Raw genomic sequence first — 18,321 nt, 5'->3', positions numbered from 1 at the left:
GGGAAAGTGTTTGGACAGCGACTGCTATTTGGGTGGGGAGACCAGCCAGGCCAGTGTATGAGCAAAGGATAAATGCTTGAGAGGGATGGATGCCCTAGTTTCCATGATGTGCTTATTTCACATTGCATACCTGTATCAAAACATCTCATGTACCCCATAAATATATATACCGACTATGTACCCACAACAATTAAAAATAAAATAAAACTGAATACTTAAAAGGAAGAGTATCTACAGCCTGAGAATGCTTTCTGCCTAAAGTTCTCTGCCTTGACCCCAGACATATGGCATCTCAAGATTTCTCTTAGCAAACACTTTCAACTTTGTCAATTCAGACACACGTTTGGTTGAAGGATGACTTATTTTAAATAAGAATTTTTTTGTTATTATTTTTGTATGATTTGTTCATGGGAGCAAAAAAGGCACAAGATGGGAGAAAATAATGGATAATTTCATTGCTTTATTTACTCATTTTTAGGAGTTTACCTAATTTATGTCTCTTTACAGTTTGTGTTTTATTGATCAATGGGGGAAGAGAAAGAGGCTGTGGGGAGGGGATTCTGGCTAGTCCACTTCCAAGGAGGGAGATGAAAAACTTCCTTCTCCATGCCCAGATTCAAATCTCTCATTTTTCTCCTGATAGGAAAGGGGCCCCTTTAGGGGACCTTTTTACCCTCAAAGTCACTGCTTCTGTTCTCACTGTTATCCTCCAGAAAGCATGAAACCTATTCCCCAACACACCTCATGGGAACCCTGGGATCTTCCACAGTTAAGCAATGATGCAGCTGTGGTTCATGGCCTTGAGTTTCTTCTTGGCTTTCTGTCACTTGGGAGTCTTGGCTCAGTGGGAGCTGACAGTGTCAGGTCCTCTGATATCCAAGAAGATAAAAGGAGAACCCCTTCTCCATAAACTCATGCCAAACACAAAAAGGATATGGCGTTTACGACTTGGAAGACCATCACTCATGGTTGCATTTATTCCGCTTCAGGACAAGCGTGTTTGGTTAAAAATAATCCTAAGGAACACTACCATACAGCAGTTTTTTTTAGGCAAAGATTCTGAGCCAGGAGCCCTGGGCTTTGATGTGGAGACAAACGAAGGATCAATGAGAAGAGATGACAGCTGAGCAGAGGAAGAAACAGTGCAAACTTCTAAATTCCTCACTGTCAAATAGTACCCCTTTTGATAAAAATCTAATAATCTGTGCGAGATTGGTTATTATGGGCAGCTAACAACTACGTTTGTTAGCTAATGGCCCAAGATAAGGCCAAGAGCAGTCTCCACAATAAAAACTGTCTGGAAAATGCAGCCATGATTGATTTGGAGGGAATTATGAGCACAATAAAAGTTTCAAGGAACATTTCCTCCCTCATGCACATAAGCCACGGTATGAACCTGTTCCTTGCTGTTGTGTTTTTTGCCAGTAAGATACATTGGTTGTCACACCCTGAAGGCAAGGCCTACTCTTGGCAGAATCAGAAATGTGGGTGGGGCAAGTCCTTGGAACAGAGAAATGTGAAGTTCATTTTCCTTCTTTGTCTTCATTTTTAAATGCGGCAAAAATGTTAGGTACGAAGTTAATGGGAAGTACTTAGTAAATACTCTAATTTATCATGCACCAAGCTGAGTGATAGGCAGCATTCTGCACACTGTGCCAAAAAATAACATGGACCTGAAATTGCTGTCCTGAGGAAGGTCTGCTTGCAAGTTGGCCCCTAGCTGGTAGCTGGGAAGATGGCTCTGGGAGTGTTTCCAGTCAACCATTAACTGATAAGAGTGGTTCGCCCTGCCTAAACTGTTCTTGCAAACAGTATGGTTTATTCCCAATGCTTTCCATTGGGAATCTGGAGTTTTGTTACATGCCAGGCAGAGGGTACCTACATGACTGGCCCCCATTAAAAACTCTAGGCACTGAGTCTCTAATGAGATTCTGTTTTAGACAGTCTTTTAATACATGTTACAACTCATTGCTGGATAAAGGAGTGTCCTGTGTGACTTTGTAGGGAGAAAACTCACGGAAGCTTCTGCCTCGTTTCCTCCAGACTTTGCCCTCTGAGTCTTTTCCCTTTGAGGATTTTGTTTTGTACCCTTTCGCTGTAATGAATCATCGTCATGAGTGAAACTTTAGCTGAGCCTTGTGGGTCTGCCTAGTGAATCACCAAACCTGGTGGTGGTCTTGGGGATACCAAACACATGCACACCTCATCCAGCTTGATTCTCACATTCTCACAGCCTCCCTTTTAGCTAAGCACTGAAGATAAGGTGTTTTTTTTTTTTTTTTTTTTTTTTTTTTTTTTTTTTTTGAGACAGTCTCTCTCTGTCTCCCAGGCTGGAGTGCAGTGGCGCCCGGCTAATTTTGTGTATTTTCAGTAGAGACGGGTTTCACCATGTTAGCCAAGATGGTCTCAATCTCCTGACTCCTTGATCTGCCTGCCTTGGCCTCCCAAAGTGCTGGGATCACAGGTGTGAGCCACTGCGCCCAGCCAGCATTGAAGATAAGAAATTGGAGGTTTATAAAGCCTAAGAACATTGACCAATAGTAAACATTTAACAAAGGAATGTGATCGGAATTCAAGCACAGATCTCCCTTGTTCCAAAGCCTGGGCTCATGAACACCATGCACACCACCCACCTGGGTTTCTGACCTGGTGCTTCTGGCACAGAATGGTTGTAGTTGATGTGATGTGGTTCTCACTTTGCCTGTTTATGGCTCATTTGTAGCAGCACCCCACTTTCCCACCAGAATGGAAACTCTGTAAGAGGAGGGCCATATCTGCATTGCTACCTCCTAGTGCCTAGCAGAGTGCCTTCCATATTTTAAGACTTCAACAAATTTTTGTTAAATTAATTAGTGAATGATCGGATGTTTTTTTTGTGTGTTTACTATTACAAAAGCCCCATGAGGCAAAGTAGCAGTCAGAATTAAGTCATTTTAAAACTGGAGTTCAGGAGATCCAGAGATAAAATCATTTATCTCATGGCCATGTAGCCTGTCATTTTTAGGGACATGATTGAGCTACATAATCCAGGTCTCCTCTCACACACATCCCTTATCACTTTTGGTCCCTTTACTGGCATTTTGACCAGAGAGCTAGGAGACTAGCTAGCTTACTGTTTGCCAGGAAGCTCTTAGGTATAGGTTGTTTATATGATAGAGTTGATGCCATCACTGAGTTGTTAATAGGAGGGTACTCCTTGTTTTCACTTAGACTCTTTCAGAACTTAAAATTTCACCATATGTAGCATATTACCTGGAAATTATTGTGGGGTATGAAAGTAAGAACCATGGAAGTCCTTAGACTCAAGAATATCACTGATACACATGTGGGAAACCAATCCCAGTCCCATGACAACATTTCTTTGACCTGACATTCTAAAATCACAATATTAAAGTTTCAGTTTACATGCATCAAATTCTAGAATAGACAATACACAAAATGCATCCAGCACAAAAGAAATATTTTGGAACACCAACTGTTCTTTTGGTTTGTGCCAAGCAACAGCCAATAGCAATGAAATAGATTCTAGGACAACAAAATATTTTTGGACAGTTCTTAGAATTGTCAAAACAGAATGAATTTGCAGTAACCTTTTATGTAAAAATTAGTTTTGTGTGTGTGTTTAGTTCTACATTAAAAATATCCAAACGTGTTTATTTAATCCTTCTTTGGCTCTTACAACACAAATAACAGTTGACTTTGATTTTTGCATTCTTCATTCATGATAGATTGAGAATGAGCCTGAGACTATCAACCAGATGGCTTGTTTCTTTTTCATTTTGAGGATTCTCCAAAAGGAAGAGAGGAAGGAGACTTTTACCTGAATGTGTATGCATGCACACATTTATATCAGAACAGAGTGGTGCTGAAAAGGAGGGCCCAGTTGGTAATATGTTATCCAAACTTCAAAATAATCAATCTATTTCCGTATCATAAAACTCAGAAACACAAATGAGTACATATCTCCACCATTTGGTTTGGGTAATTGTAGTAGTCATAGTGAACCTGGTCTCAGCTCTGAATTTTAGGAAGTCTGAACAGAACTAGTTGCCAACTGGGAATAAAGAGAAAAAGGGGCTGGTGCCTGCTACTTACAAACCACATGCAGGAAGAGGACAGCTGTATCTGAGCCAAGGTTGTTCTCTGCATAGGCTGTCACCTGGAAGATCCCTGCACTCTTATACACGTGCTTGATGCCGTCCTCGATGGGGCTGAAGTTTGCGTAGGACACAGCAATCCCATCCCCAAAGTCAAGCTGGATGTTTGTCCTTTGGAGATCACCCTGCAAGACGGCATAGCAGATGGGTCAATTTACGTGGTCCAGCCATACTCCTATCTGATGCTTCCTCCTGTTGCTTCAGCATCAACTTCTGATGACCCATAGTCTTTCTCAAGGGGCTGAAATACCTGCAACACAATGATCACACTCCCATCTGATCCACAGGGCACTATGGGCAGGCACTATGGACCTATTGTCTTCATCGCCTAAGCTTAGGGCAACCTGAGTTGGTATGACACTGGCAATAGTGGGCAAGGTAGACCCTCTATAAAGTTCTGAAGGGAAGCCAAGGTTTCACTGACTCCCTCACATACATAGTTTAATTCTCCTTCTGTGTCGTAATAATAATTGCAGTTATAGTAGCAGCAAATAGTTACAGAGGTTCTTTTATTAGTGCCAAGCAAGTACCCTCTTCATAATTCCATATTGTAGAAAGTATTTTGTCCCCATTTGTGTGGAGACAAAAATAAGTAGTTAGACCAAAGTTTCATAGTGAGTACAGGAAGACCAGGTTCCAGACCCAGTCTGGTTTCAATAATGCCTTCAGTTGCCATGCAGTTGTAATTGTTCCTATTTTGAGTATTTGCTATGTTACAAGAATTATGCTACTCACTTAATACATATTATATAACGCCATCTGCAAAATAACAGCAGGGATAGGATGGCGATTCCCATTCTACAGATGAATACTGCATATCACCCAAAATTATACCCTTGTTCTGTTATCCTTGGACTTCCCTAAATCTACCTAAGCCTCCTCTTCCCTGAAGCCTTTTCAGATCATCCCAGCTCACAGATATCTCTATCTCTTGGAAAGCCAAGAGCTCTCTGTATACTACCTGGTAACATCATGCCAATGATTCAGGTGAATGCATCTCACCACCCAAAGCCAACATTTAGCTTCTTAAGGGCCTATGCTGAACCCCATTCCTCTTGGTCCCCACCCTACCACCATCACATTGGGCCAACACTTTGGATCAACACAATGCACTTGACCACAAAACAAAGATCCTATATGAAGAAGAATATCATTGCTCTGTTCATATATGAAGATGAATGATAGAATAGAGAAATACATCATTTTGGAATTATGAGCCAATCCTTCTGCCCAGTGAATGTGCACTGATCACAGTTTCACTTTCCATCTCTTCCCCCATGGCAGCCCAGATGTGAATGAAATATTGATAGGTGCTCTCTTGCCCCCCACACAATGTCAACTATCCTTGAGTTTATGAATATAAATTAAAGTGGAAATGAACTGGAGGCAATTCAAATGGATAAGATCGTGACTCTTCACATCCATTCAAGAGAAGGTTTTTATAGCTGTGGTCCTGGAAACTCCCTAGTGGAAATGTGATAATGACCTCCTCTGAATCTTAAAGTCCTTTAATTCAAGCACCTGCTATAAGTGAAGGCTGAGAAATCTGTCAACCCAGGATAAGGAACCTTCACCACCCTGTCCAGTGTGCTCCTGACTTTAAAGGTTTCTGAAGTGCTCATACTTGTGAAAAAAAGACTCCTGGCCTGTTTTGCCTTCTTTCCAAGATCTCAAGAGCACAGAGCAATTTGCATATAAATTTAGAGGGCTGTGTCAATCAGGCAAGCCTTCCTGCTCCACCACTCAGCAAAGAGTGCCTTAAATGCCTTAGTATAGTAAGCAATTCAACAGCTTATAAAAGAAGCAGACAACAGAGATATTCCCATACTGGAATCAATGTATGCAGTCTGATTTTACTGCCCAGATTTCAGAAGACACTAAAAAAGTGAAAGAATACAGCATCTAGCTGATAGAAAAGTAACTAATACCACACTCTTTATAAAGATAACTTTAAAGGATTTCAATAATCTTCCCCATCCTCACACTCATACTTTCAAGACCTTGTGAAAGCTTTGTGGGCTTTTCTAATCAGTGGGATTAAGGGTTAGAATAAAGCAAAAGAGGCTCCTAAAAGCAACAGATAAAATTCAAATTTCCTTCCTCTGGCCAAGTTTACAGTTTATGGTCTTATGGTAATAAATATTCTCTCAGCAAAGCAGACTTTAATGGAGACCCTGAAGAATATATCCACATCCGCATGCTCCAGAGGCAAGCGGGCTCCCACTGCAGACTGGGTCTTTATTGTGGGATAAAGGGAGAAAGGTCAGTAAACACCCCAAGCCCTCTTTCACCCTTGTCTGTCTTCTTTCCAGAAGTTTCAGCTTCTCACCATTGACTTTGGTGCAGGGGTCTCTGGGAATGTAAGATCTTCTTTTTCCATTCTGGGAATGGTCTGGTTGGGAGTTCCGACCTCAGAGAACCAGTCGAGCACCTACCTCCTCCATGAGGATGATGAAAGTTGCATTGTGCCCCTGCTCTGCCACCAGGCGCCCATCGGTCGTCACCACATGGAGGCCCCGAGGGGCTTTTCCAGGGCACATCTGGGCCTTGGCGGTGTACTTCTCTCTTAGCCCATCTGTGCAGTTGTTGGACACAATCCGCCGATACCTAAGTAGAATTGACAATTGATAGTGGTTTGTGTCGAGTGTGTTGTTGCTGTTGTGTGTGTGTGTGTATGATAAAGGGAATGTAAGAGAGCAAGAGCAAAACAGGTGCTTCACACAGCGGCCCCTAGAAACCAAGTCTCAAAGAAGACAGACAGACATTTACGAAGCTGAACAAATGCTGAGGACCTGCTATCCCTCCATCTTGGGAAGAGTTGCTCCTTAAACATTATTATTGATCCTACCTGGTGAGCCACAGATTGGATCAGTGTCTAAACCAGACAAGAAAAATCAATGTCTGACTCACACACAACAAAAGAGGAGGCAGACTCATTGGACTAGGGAAATGGGAAAAGCAGGTGCTTCTACTTGTGAGGGACAAACCTGTTTCTATCTCCCAGAGGCCATCTCCAGCTTTCTCTGTACCAGAAAGCAGGTAGAACATCAAACTTTTTCTAACTCTGATTAATCAGAAGGCTGCTACCTATCTTCCCTATTCCTCCAGGGCATCATTTCTTCCCCTAATGCCTAATAGCCCTTGCTGTGGAGCCACTGGGCTATTTCAGAGCACATTTTATTTTCTCCTTGCTAATATTTCATTTCTCACTCAGCATAAACACCAGATTAGAAACACAAGTTTGAAACTCCTATTCAATCTCACTATGCCACTATGTAAAATTATCTTATAGAAGAGGTAGGCATGGGAAAATCACCTGACAAAGCACTATGACCTGCTGTGACAAGGACATCATTATGTACAATGACACCATGTCATCTTCCTTGCCCACCAACCCCAGCACATGAAGTCAAGCCAAGAGCTTTCCTACAACCCTGATCTGCATGATGGGCATATTTCCAGGCACATGACCATCTATAAGGCTGCACTGAACATACAAATGTTCTGGTAAAACCACGTGAAAGAAACATACCACCACTATGACCATCACCACCATCATCACCAGCAGATTATCACCATCATCATCACCATTACATGCTCATTACATTTTGTCTTCTTTCACTCACTATGTCAAGAATAATTAACAAATCCATCTATTTTGCCTTCCTATGATGGTTTCAAAAACAGAGAAATTTATAATTCTTTTTGAATGATATTAGTCTTTCATCATACCTGACATTTTCCCTAGATCCCCTCAGCCACCCCACTGCTGAATTACACCTCCATTCAGAGATCCCAGGGGATATTAAGCAAATGTTGTATGTCATTATTGTCTTAGATCAAATTATGATATAATATCTTGCATATATACATCATTTTTGTCAACTGAGCTTATAATGGGTCTAAAGTTATTCTGGTTAACACAGCACCACTTGTCCATATGGTAGCCAATATGGTAGCTCACCTTGTGGCTACTGAGCACTTGAAATGTCATTGGTGTGACAGCTGAAATGATAATATTTTTGAAATTTTGGGTTAAAGAAAACATTATTAAAATTAATATCACCTTATTTTTTACATTTTTAATGTGGTTACTAGAAAATCTAAAATTACATATATGCCTCACATTATAGTTAATTTGGTCATCACTGGTCTAGACAGTCAAGATTTGTAATCAATTTATACTTTCTCAGGATGTATACTTACAAGATACTCAGTTTTTACTGATGATAGCTATTTCAGTGGGTACCACGTCCTAACACAAACTTGATATCATCTACTCTTCTTTTTCAAGTTCAGTTGGCCATTAACTCAAGCTGGTTGATGATTTGTAAACATAAGCCAACATTTACACAATCTGGAGGTATTGGTCAACATCTGTAGCATATTTGCTTTCTTTTTTTTTTTTTTAATTGCCATTCCCTTTCATTCTCCTGAATTATTTTGTTAGCTATTTGGGATTTTGGCATACCTAAGTTGCTTAAAATGTGGTGTACCTACACATGTCACATGATCCTATGAAATGTTTTAATTCAATTCTTTTATAATTCTGTTTTAACCTGCAATCACATTCAGCCTAGGCCCTCGCTGGGAATTTGTTGGCCCAACTAATCACTTGTGCCCATAATACTCCCTTTCCTCAAACTTCCTGGCACTTTGTTCTCTGACACCACAATCTCTTTAAGTTCATGTTGTAGGATCTGCAATTTGAATGCCTTAAGTCCCTAAACTATACTCGTACAATTAAATAACAGCAAAGATTCTTGAGTCTTAGCTCAGGCTCCAGGAATAGCCCTCCCAGCACTAAATAGTTGGCATGCATTTCAGAGTATCTCAGACCAGTCGGCACTTCTTTTTCATCATATTTTTTCCTTTGTTGACATCAGTTAGGTAGATAGTACCAACACTATGTTACAACTAACTATGGCAAAAGCATCAAGATGAATAACTTGACTGAGATGACAGAAGATCCACTGGGAGAGTTAAGACTGGCATCCAGAACAACTCAGTCCCTTGCTACTCAAAGAGTGGTCCAGGGACCAGCAATATCGACATCACATGGGAGCTCACAGAAAAGAAGAATTTCACCCCCATCCCAGATCTCCCAAATCAGAAACCGCATTTTAATAAGATCCCCAGGTGATTGATAGGCACATTAACATTTGAGAGGTGCTGTCTTAGACCACCCATCCACTTGCCAAATCTGTTCTTGGTTATAGAGGCAGCAAAGGAAAGGGAAAGACAACAAATCTTCAAGAAAATGTTTTTCAAGCATCTGAAAGAGTAACTGATACATGAACAAAGAGATAAACACGCATGTAATTTGAGAATTCCTGAAAAGCGTCCTTGACATTTTTATTCCAGGAATTCCTAGAATGGAACTTTGGAATTTTCATTTTAAGTTTTCAGCATCAGTGTCAGAGAGTTTCAGTTCATCTTTCACTAGAAAGTACTGTAATATCTGCACATTACTCGTATTAATTTAATTCACTTGAGTGTCAAGGAATAAGCTACATGTCCTTCCAGAAGAGAAGGATTAACTAAAACAATAACTATGGTCTATCATAAGTAAATATCCAAAGGTACTGAAATCTGGTTGATCAGAAATCTCTTCTGATGCTCCCCAAATAAGTACTCTAAGCTAAAAAACTCCTCACTTCCCCTCAAATGCCATTTGTTATAAACAGACTCTATCTTCACTCCATTGTATTCAATAGCAATGCATGTCCTTCGGTCCTAGTTTAGAGAAACAGGAAAACAAGTGAGCTGAGTTCCTGAAGGTGTTTTACTTACCCAGTGCTGTTAAGGTAGCTTTGACCAAGGCTGCAGTCCTTTGATGGGGATGCTGGATTGTACCAGAAAGCTGGGACACACTGGCTCTCCCCATGTCTCTCATACCCATAGTCACTGTCAGGAAAATGAATATTGCATAGTAGTACATATGTACAAATGCTAAAGTAACCACAGGCACACACAAACATATACATGTCCCTATTGCCATCCAGAAAGTCCTAACACATTGTTTTAAATATCCCCAGTGAGGGTAAATATTCATATTTTGAAAGTGAACTTTTAGCCTTTTAAATAATTCCATGTCATTTGGAGTCCAGTCGACAGAACAAAATAGCAACTTAGCAAATAGAAATTCTAGGTTTAAAAAGGTATTGATACAAATAATGTGGCAGGTATATTGGCTTGGGAGTAAATGTGGAGGATGCTGTCAAAAGTACATTTTAAGTCACAGCAGAATTATTGAAATAAGTACATGACAACAAAGACAATGATTTACCCTCTCTGAAACAAGTATATGCATGTCCATTCACATGGACACATGGAGTCAGTCAAACTTTCCCTGACTAGATAAAATAAAGGCCCCTATTTCCCTAAAAATAAAACAAAACTACACTGTGGCTCTTTTTGTGTGTTTCTTTAAAATCCTAGCCATAATAAAATGAAGAAAGTCTGCTACGATTTCTTTCCGCTTTTCTCCCTGATGAAAAACAGAAAAGGAACAGAGCAGTGTAGAGAAGGAGGTCCCCTATCTGAAGTACAAACGGTGTTTCCCTACTTCTTGGAGGTTCAGAAGCCTCCTGGGTGTGTAAATGTCAAAGTAGAAGAACAATAAAGTACGTAGAAGGGATTATTGCTCTTGTAGCCAACCAGAGTCATTGAGGGTAGCTTTACTTGGCAGAAATCATGTTTCTAAGTTAAGCATCGTAGGGTTTTCTGAAACCCACCGATGGGGCAAAATGAACTGGACATATAAATATTAATCCATTAAGTGTTAATAAAACATAAAGCAGCAGAAAAGAAGTTGCTTTCTCAGAACCCACAGCTCCTTTCTTTTTCTGCTTCCTGCATATTCTTTGAGCCAAGATTTTGTGGAAGTTCAATGAAAACAGAGGCAAATTGTCTGTGTGTGTATCTACAATAGGAATGAAGGGGAGAGGGGACTGAAAATTTAAATTTAATTCCACATCTATTTATAACTCAATATGTGCCCTGCCCTGTAAAATAATAATAATAATAATAATAATAATAATAATAGTAATAAACTTAAAAAGGTGTGACAATCCCTGTCCTCAAAGGGTTTTCAGTCTTTGAGGGAGAGAGATACAGCATACCCCAAACACGACTAAAGAACAGAATAAAACGATATGCAGCACAGCACTAAACAGTACAGCTAAGAAAGAACCAATTGATTAATGAGATCATACACAATATCTTCCCAGTCTGACCCCACCCCACCTTCTTACCCAGCTTCCCATCAAACTCTTAACTGAAGACTTCTAGCCAACCTTTTCAACCCTCTTTATCTTTTTATATGTAATCCCTCAGGCTTGAAGCATTCCACTGTTTTCTATGTTTGGTAGTTTCCTACTTATCCTTCTTTAATATCTAGGTCATAGAATGCCATCGCTGGTTCCCCAGACAAAATCTTTGGGGTCATAACCTGTTGGTAACTATAAATGGAAGCTACAAAAGAGCAGAGATATTCGTCAGTTTTTATTTGTTTGTTTGTTTTTGACCAATAAGAATTTAGAACAGTACCTAGGACATTTCAGGCATTAAATATTTATTGGGCAAATGAATTCCAATTACATTAGAAAGCAATTGCAGCTGGGCACAGTAGTTCACACCTGTAATCCCAGCACTTTGGGAGGTCGAGGCAGGTGGATCACCTGAGGTCAGGAGTTTGAGACCAGCCTGGTGAACATGGTGAAACCCCGTCTCTACTAAAAATACACAAAAAGTAGCCAGGCATGGTGGCAGACGCCTGTAATCCCAACTACTTGGGAGTCTGAGGCAGGAGAATCGCTTCAACCCAGGAGGTGGAGATTGCAGTGAGCCAAGACCGCACCACTGCACTCCAGCCTGGGCAACAAGAGCGAAAACTCTGTCTCAAAAGAAAAAAAAAATTATCCCATTGCATTACATGGTTGCCATTACAACGGTCTCTGCAGGAAGACTGTGAGCCCATAACGGATGCCACAGTGTGGACTGCAGAGAGTCGCCCCAAGTGCCCAACAGATTCCCGTGGAGTTAATGTGACAAGAATCATGGATTGCTACATAGAAAGGTGGAACTTTAGATCAGTCTTGATATTGGCATGTTTAAATGAAGCTGGAAGGAAGGAAGGAGAAAGAGACATTTCTGCCAAGTAAATGTTTTGGCCGAGCCTCCTGATTAACTACTGGAGATCTCTCAGCCTGACAGTTCATATGGACTCAATGTTGTGCCAGCTTGTAATAGCCCATGAGAGCTCACAGTTAACATCTCAGAAATGTTGCAAGCTAATTAATGGTTGTTAAACAAAGCCACTATTAAAAATGAAATTGTATGAAATTTCAATTATATAAATTATATTACAAAGGTAACACTTAAAACATATATTCCTGATTACTATATTTCAATATTATATACAATATATACTATATTATATAAAAACTATTCTATCATTCTAATGTCCATGCTATTGAGGTGCTTTACATCCATGTATCTGTATGGTGGGAATATTATATAATGTTGTGGTACTAGCTCTCTCTCTGTATGGTGGGAATATTATATAATGTGTGGCACTAGCGATCTCTCTGTATGGTGGGAATATTATATAATGTTGTGGTACTAGCTCTCTCTCTGTATGGTGGGAATATTATATAATGTTGTGGTACTAGCTCTCTCTCTGTACGGTGGGAATATTATATAATGTTGTGGTACTAGCGATCTCTCTGTATGGTGGGAATATTATATAATGTTATGGTACTAGCTCTCTCTCTGTACGGTGGGAATATTATATAATGTTGTGGTACTAGCTCTCTCTCTGTATGGTGGGAATATTATATAATGTTGTGGTACTAGCTCTCTCTCTGTACGGTGGGAATATTATATAATGTGTGGTACTAGCGATCTCTCTGTATGGTGGGAATATTATATAATGTGTGGTACTAGCTCTCTCTCTGTACGGTGGGAATATTATATAATGTTGTGGTACTAGCTCTCTCTCTGTATGGTGGGAATATTATATAATGTTGTGGTACTAGCTCTCTCTCTGTATGGTGGGAATATTATATAATGTTGTGGTACTAGCTCTCTCTCTGTATGGTGGGAATATTATATAATGTTGTGGTACTAGCTCTCTCTCTGTATGGTGTGAATATTATATAATGTGTGGTACTAGCTCTCTCTCTGTATGGTGGGAATATTATATAATGTTTTGGTACTAGCTCTCTCTCTGTATGGTGGGAATATTATATAATGTGTGGTACTAGCTCTCTCTCTGTATGGTGGGAATATTATATAATGTTGTGGTACTAGCTCTCTCTCTGTATGGTGGGAATATTATATAATGTTGTGGTACTAGCTATCTCTCCCCAGTTCTGCGTTCACTCATGTCAGGTTGGTAGCTTGAAATCTGCCATGATGGGAATATGTATGATGATCAGCAGATACCATTAATCAGGGAGTATTTATTTGTTTGTTTCCAGAGAGCCAGCAGTTAAATATTTATTAGCACACTGCTGGATCTCTTATTTCTCTTTTTTTTATTTTATTTTTTGATACGGTGTCTCGCTCTGTCACCCAGGCTGGAGTGCAGTGACGCGATCTGAGCTCACTGAAACCTCCAACTCCCAGGTTCAAGTGATTCTCCTGCCTCAGCCTCCCGAGTAGCTGGGATTACAGGCACCCACCATCATGCCCAGCTAATTTTTGTATTTTTAGTAGAGATGGGGTTTCGCCATGTTGGCTAGGATGGTCTCAAACTCCTGACCTCAAGTGATCTGCCCACCTCAGCCTCCCCAAGTACTGGGATTACAGGTGTGAGCCCATGTTCCTGGCCTGAATTACTTATTTCTAAGCATTATTTGTCTGTGGAAATATTGGGCTGTGGTGTATCCTTACTACCTTCTCGAAAATTCTCCAGTTGTTTTCCGAGGTAAATCTATTGAATGTCCTACTAACCCTAGGGATTACCTTCCTATGAAGGAAGGGTGCTCTCTCTTAAGCAATTTTAAGAATGAAAGAAACATCTTAATGGCCTTTGCTAAATGTAACTGTGTTTAGCAGTTCTGTTCAGCTCTGCTACCTGTTGGCAATGCAGTAATTTTAAAAGGTGCACCAGGCATGTTGCTTTGCCCCAAAGAGTAAAAGAATTTCATTAATATTTAACAACATTAGTGGAAGCTGGCTGCCTCCAAGCTGTGGATGTCTTCATTAATTTCTCCTAAACGTATATTAAAATATCTCATACAGCCCAACCTCCTTCCTAGCTCCGAAGTCTGCATGATTAGACACACAAGCAGTTCCAGCTGTTGCTCCAGCTTCCTGGGGAAAGGCGTTTTTCTGTTGAATTGTGAAGTTTGGACAGAATGCACCAGAAAGTTTGATTTGCCTCGGGGAAGTCTGCTGCTGCAGATTCTGCAAACATACACACATTTTCCTTCAAGAAATAAGTCACCTCTACGTCTTTCTCCACTATAACAGCTTTAGAAGTTTTGAAAGTTTAGGAACAACTTTTTCATTTCTAGGAACCTGTATGTCTTCTAAATTCCATCCAGGGAAAAGGCTTAGATTCTAAAGGAGGGATAGCCAGGACAGTGTAGAAATAATAATAATAATAATAATAATAATAATAATAATAATAATAAACCTCTGCGTGTCAAAATACGAAGGGATACTTTTATTCTTGGATCCAATCTCCTAAGTTGGTAGACTGGAAAAGAAAAGCAAAAAGGGGAGAAATGACTATGCCAAAGATTGTACACAGCTGGCAGTGGCAGAGGTGATAACAGAGACTCCTGATTCCTGTTCAGCATGAGTCCAATCCCATGGGGCTCATCAAGGAGACCCCTAGTCCCCAGGAATGACATTCTGAGACTCTTGGAGCCAACCAAGGAGTCATGGTCTCTTCCAGACAAGCTGCAGGGGCTCTCAGACCACTCACAGCCATATCACAGCCTCCCTGATTCCCATTTCTCCATCCTCCCATCTGCCAGTTGAGATTCCAGTGCTAGTGATCTACAGGCACCCTGTTCCACTTTAGCAGGCAGGATAGCATGGTAGGTTTGGGATTAGGCAGATAGAGGTTCTTGGTAGGCATGGACTGAGCACTCAACAAACACAAGCAGGCTCAAGAGCAACAAAAACAATGGATTAATCATTAACATCATCATTTAGCTAAGACATAAGCCCAAATACAGCCGTAAAGAAAGATTATAATTATATCCAAACCATTTCAGAAATTGCTCGGAAAATCCAACAATCATTCCTCAAATATTTCTCCTAATTTAATTCCATGCTGTCCATCTGCCTTATCCCTTTACTCACCAACAACCTTCTTATATATCTGTTTTCTTTAGGTTTATGTTTTCTTCCTGTTTTCTCAGTCTCTTATTTATTTCTTTGAAGTACTGCCTATTTTTCTTTTCTTCCTCAGCAGGAAGTCTACATAGTCCCATCGCCACCTCCTGCAGGAAGCCTTCCATGATTACTTCAGTCCACAGTGATCTTTTTGTTCTCTTTGTTTTGTGTATCTATAGCATATACAGTCAGAACTAGTGCTGTTCAATAGAACTTTCTATTATAAGAGAAATATTTTATATTAAGCTAATATGGTAGCCCCTAACTAGTGCAATGAAGAAATAACATTTTTTATTTCCTTTTAATGCAAATAACCACATGTGACTATGATAGTTTTGGACAATAAAATTCAGCATTATACTATTTTCTGCTATGCCTTCTTTTAGTGCAATAACTCTTTTGTATACATTGTTTATTGTCTTATTTATCCTCTGACTTGTCCACTATGGAAACACATCCTTGCTCGTGCTCCATACGCAGAGTACTCAAGCTTACTCTGGGGAGCCACTAGATTAATGTACTTCGGATACATCTGAATGTATGTGCTGTGACACCCCCAAATCTCCTCCCCTGTCTTCTACATCACCACTCGATAAACTTGCTTTGTGGACGTAGTGCCGTATGGGACATGGAGGTAGCCTGTAAAACATAATAAGACTCAGGACTCTGAAGTCAGAATAATATTATCCTGAGTGAATCACTTAACATCTCTGTGTTCCATTCCTTTATCTGTAAAATGTCTATAACAGCAGACTCTCCTTCTGGGAGTTCATTGAGAAGATTAAGATAATTCATCTCAAAGACTAAAACATCTGCTACATAGTAGGTGCTCAGTAAAAGTTTTTGTTGAGAGAGAAGTTAGGTGAATGAGTGAAAGAAAAGAACTCCTGGGCATAATAATCTCTGGTTCAACCTGGTTTCGTACTGAACAAGTGAATTCAGGTCTCCTGGAGGGCTACTGCCTCTCAAGAGCCCTCCTTTGACTGTAGAGGAGCCCCCTCGTGCACCTTTTCTGACTACCTGATGGTCTCTAATAACCTTTACTCTCAATAAGGATTTGTTCCTGGTCCTTATCCAGCGCCATGATGGAGGTTGCTGCAAAGTGGCTCTCTAGGGTACGCTTGAGGCTGGCAGATTTATGAAGCTCTTATGTTGAAACATCGATCTTTATGCAGAATTCATACTTATTACTGATACTTGCTCTGGAGAAAGTTGTGGAAGTGAATGTTTTGCTACAAATAAATGCTTCTGAGAATCTGGAAAAAGTCCTCTTTTCTCGTAGAAGAGGGACAGAGGTAGAAGATATCTTCCCTCTGTGAATCCAGGTTGCACTCCTCAATTCTTCCACCAATGTGAAGACATTTAATCCATCCTCCCCAGTCTTTACTCTTCCCTCCCAAACTGACTGAACTAGGTGATACCCTCTCTCTGCTGTCTCTGAGGCTTGAACTTTTCCTAGATCAGTCAAATGAACCTGCCCTGATTTGGCCTAGGGAAACATTTAAATGGACTGTGCATGAGAATCACTGGTACTAAGTGCACTGGGCATTTCAGATGCCTTTGCTAATAATACTTCCTGCTAGAGAGGACCACTGAGAAGGGGACAAGGCTATAGGCCATATGCTGATTTCTGCATTAGCATTAAAGACCAGCAAACAGACAAAATGTATTTGATGGAAAAACTGTATCTTTTAACCAATCACTACGCTTATTGAAGTTAACTTAAAAACAAGAAGACAATTTCAAATATTCAGTCTCATTGTCCCCCCCAAAATCACTGTAAATAATTCAGAAATTTCAGTAATCAAAAACAACTTCACCCCTACTCAGTAGTAGTAAAAAAAAAAAACTTTATAGGCCATGTGATTTTGTGTGTGTGTGTGTTCTGAGATTATGACCACAAACCCAGCATCAAGCCTTGTCTACTTCTCCACTCTACTCAAGTGGCTCTTCTATATTATTTTTAATATGAGGTATGATTGGCTATAGAAATGCAAACATACACCACCTTATATGTCAAAAAAAAATTCTATAAAATATTTTTGAAGACCATACACCTATTATGATTCTAGTACCAATGGTCAAAACTACTTCAACGGAAATTGTTTTAGTGTTAAGGAAATATTCTACCTTATATTTCATCAACAGCAGTAAACCCAAGTCATTTGGGGATGAGTTTTAATTTTAGAGTAACTAAACTTGGAAACTCTATTTTTTTTTCTGAAGCAAAATGAATCTAAAATAATAAAGACTTGTTTGATTTCTTGAGAAATGGCAGGGTGTGGAGGAGAGAATGTGAATTTAACTAGATCTGCACTTGAACCCGGGCTCATTTTCTCCCAGGGATGTAACTTCGATCAAGTAACCTATATCCAAGATGTTTCTTCTCATTAAAATGGCAATAATAAAGATCCTGACATTACACGGTCTTGGATCCACATAGTACCTCTACCAGTGCAAGTATGAGACCCACAGAAGGCCTGGTAAAGGCTCCCCTTCACCTCTCCCACCATGCTTTACTTATAGTTGCATTCTGACAGCACTCCCTAAAGAAGGTTCAGAAATACTTTGAGCAATGCCACCAGTATCTAACTAAATGGATACGACCCCAAGATACTACTCTGAAAACAGTGCTTATTTGGATGTATAAACTTTGGTTTACTTGCAAAAATGCCATAGGGACCACTTAACCCTAGGGTATAAGAATAACAACAGCAGCAACAGCAGCAGCAATAGCTAGCTTATGTTGTATTTCTACGTTGTACGTCAGTAGGATAAATGCCTTATCTATATTAATGATGTATAT

General features: G+C 40.0%; 1 protein-coding gene across 3 annotated transcripts in view; it reads right to left on the bottom strand.

The window, feature by feature from the left end:
- The window catches only part of SORCS3 (sortilin related VPS10 domain containing receptor 3), a 621,240-nt gene that overhangs the window by 42,887 nt on the left and 560,032 nt on the right, over nucleotides 1-18,321 (bottom strand). For all 3 annotated transcript variants that reach the window (XM_005566376.4, XM_074000806.1, XM_045361488.3), the window contains exons 17-19: nucleotides 9,951-10,064; nucleotides 6,593-6,764; nucleotides 4,096-4,282 (exon numbers count right to left, since the gene is read on the bottom strand). In XM_005566376.4, coding sequence (XP_005566433.1) covers nucleotides 4,096-4,282; nucleotides 6,593-6,764; nucleotides 9,951-10,064 — 473 coding nt within the window. The remainder of the gene's footprint in view (nucleotides 1-4,095; nucleotides 4,283-6,592; nucleotides 6,765-9,950; nucleotides 10,065-18,321) is intronic.

The sequence above is a fragment of the Macaca fascicularis genome, chromosome 9 (genome assembly GCF_037993035.2).
Source record: "Macaca fascicularis isolate 582-1 chromosome 9, T2T-MFA8v1.1".
NCBI classification, from domain to species: Eukaryota; Metazoa; Chordata; class Mammalia; order Primates; family Cercopithecidae; genus Macaca; species Macaca fascicularis.
Note: the sequence above shows the minus strand (reverse complement) of the source record. Positions and strands in the feature narration are given on the sequence as shown.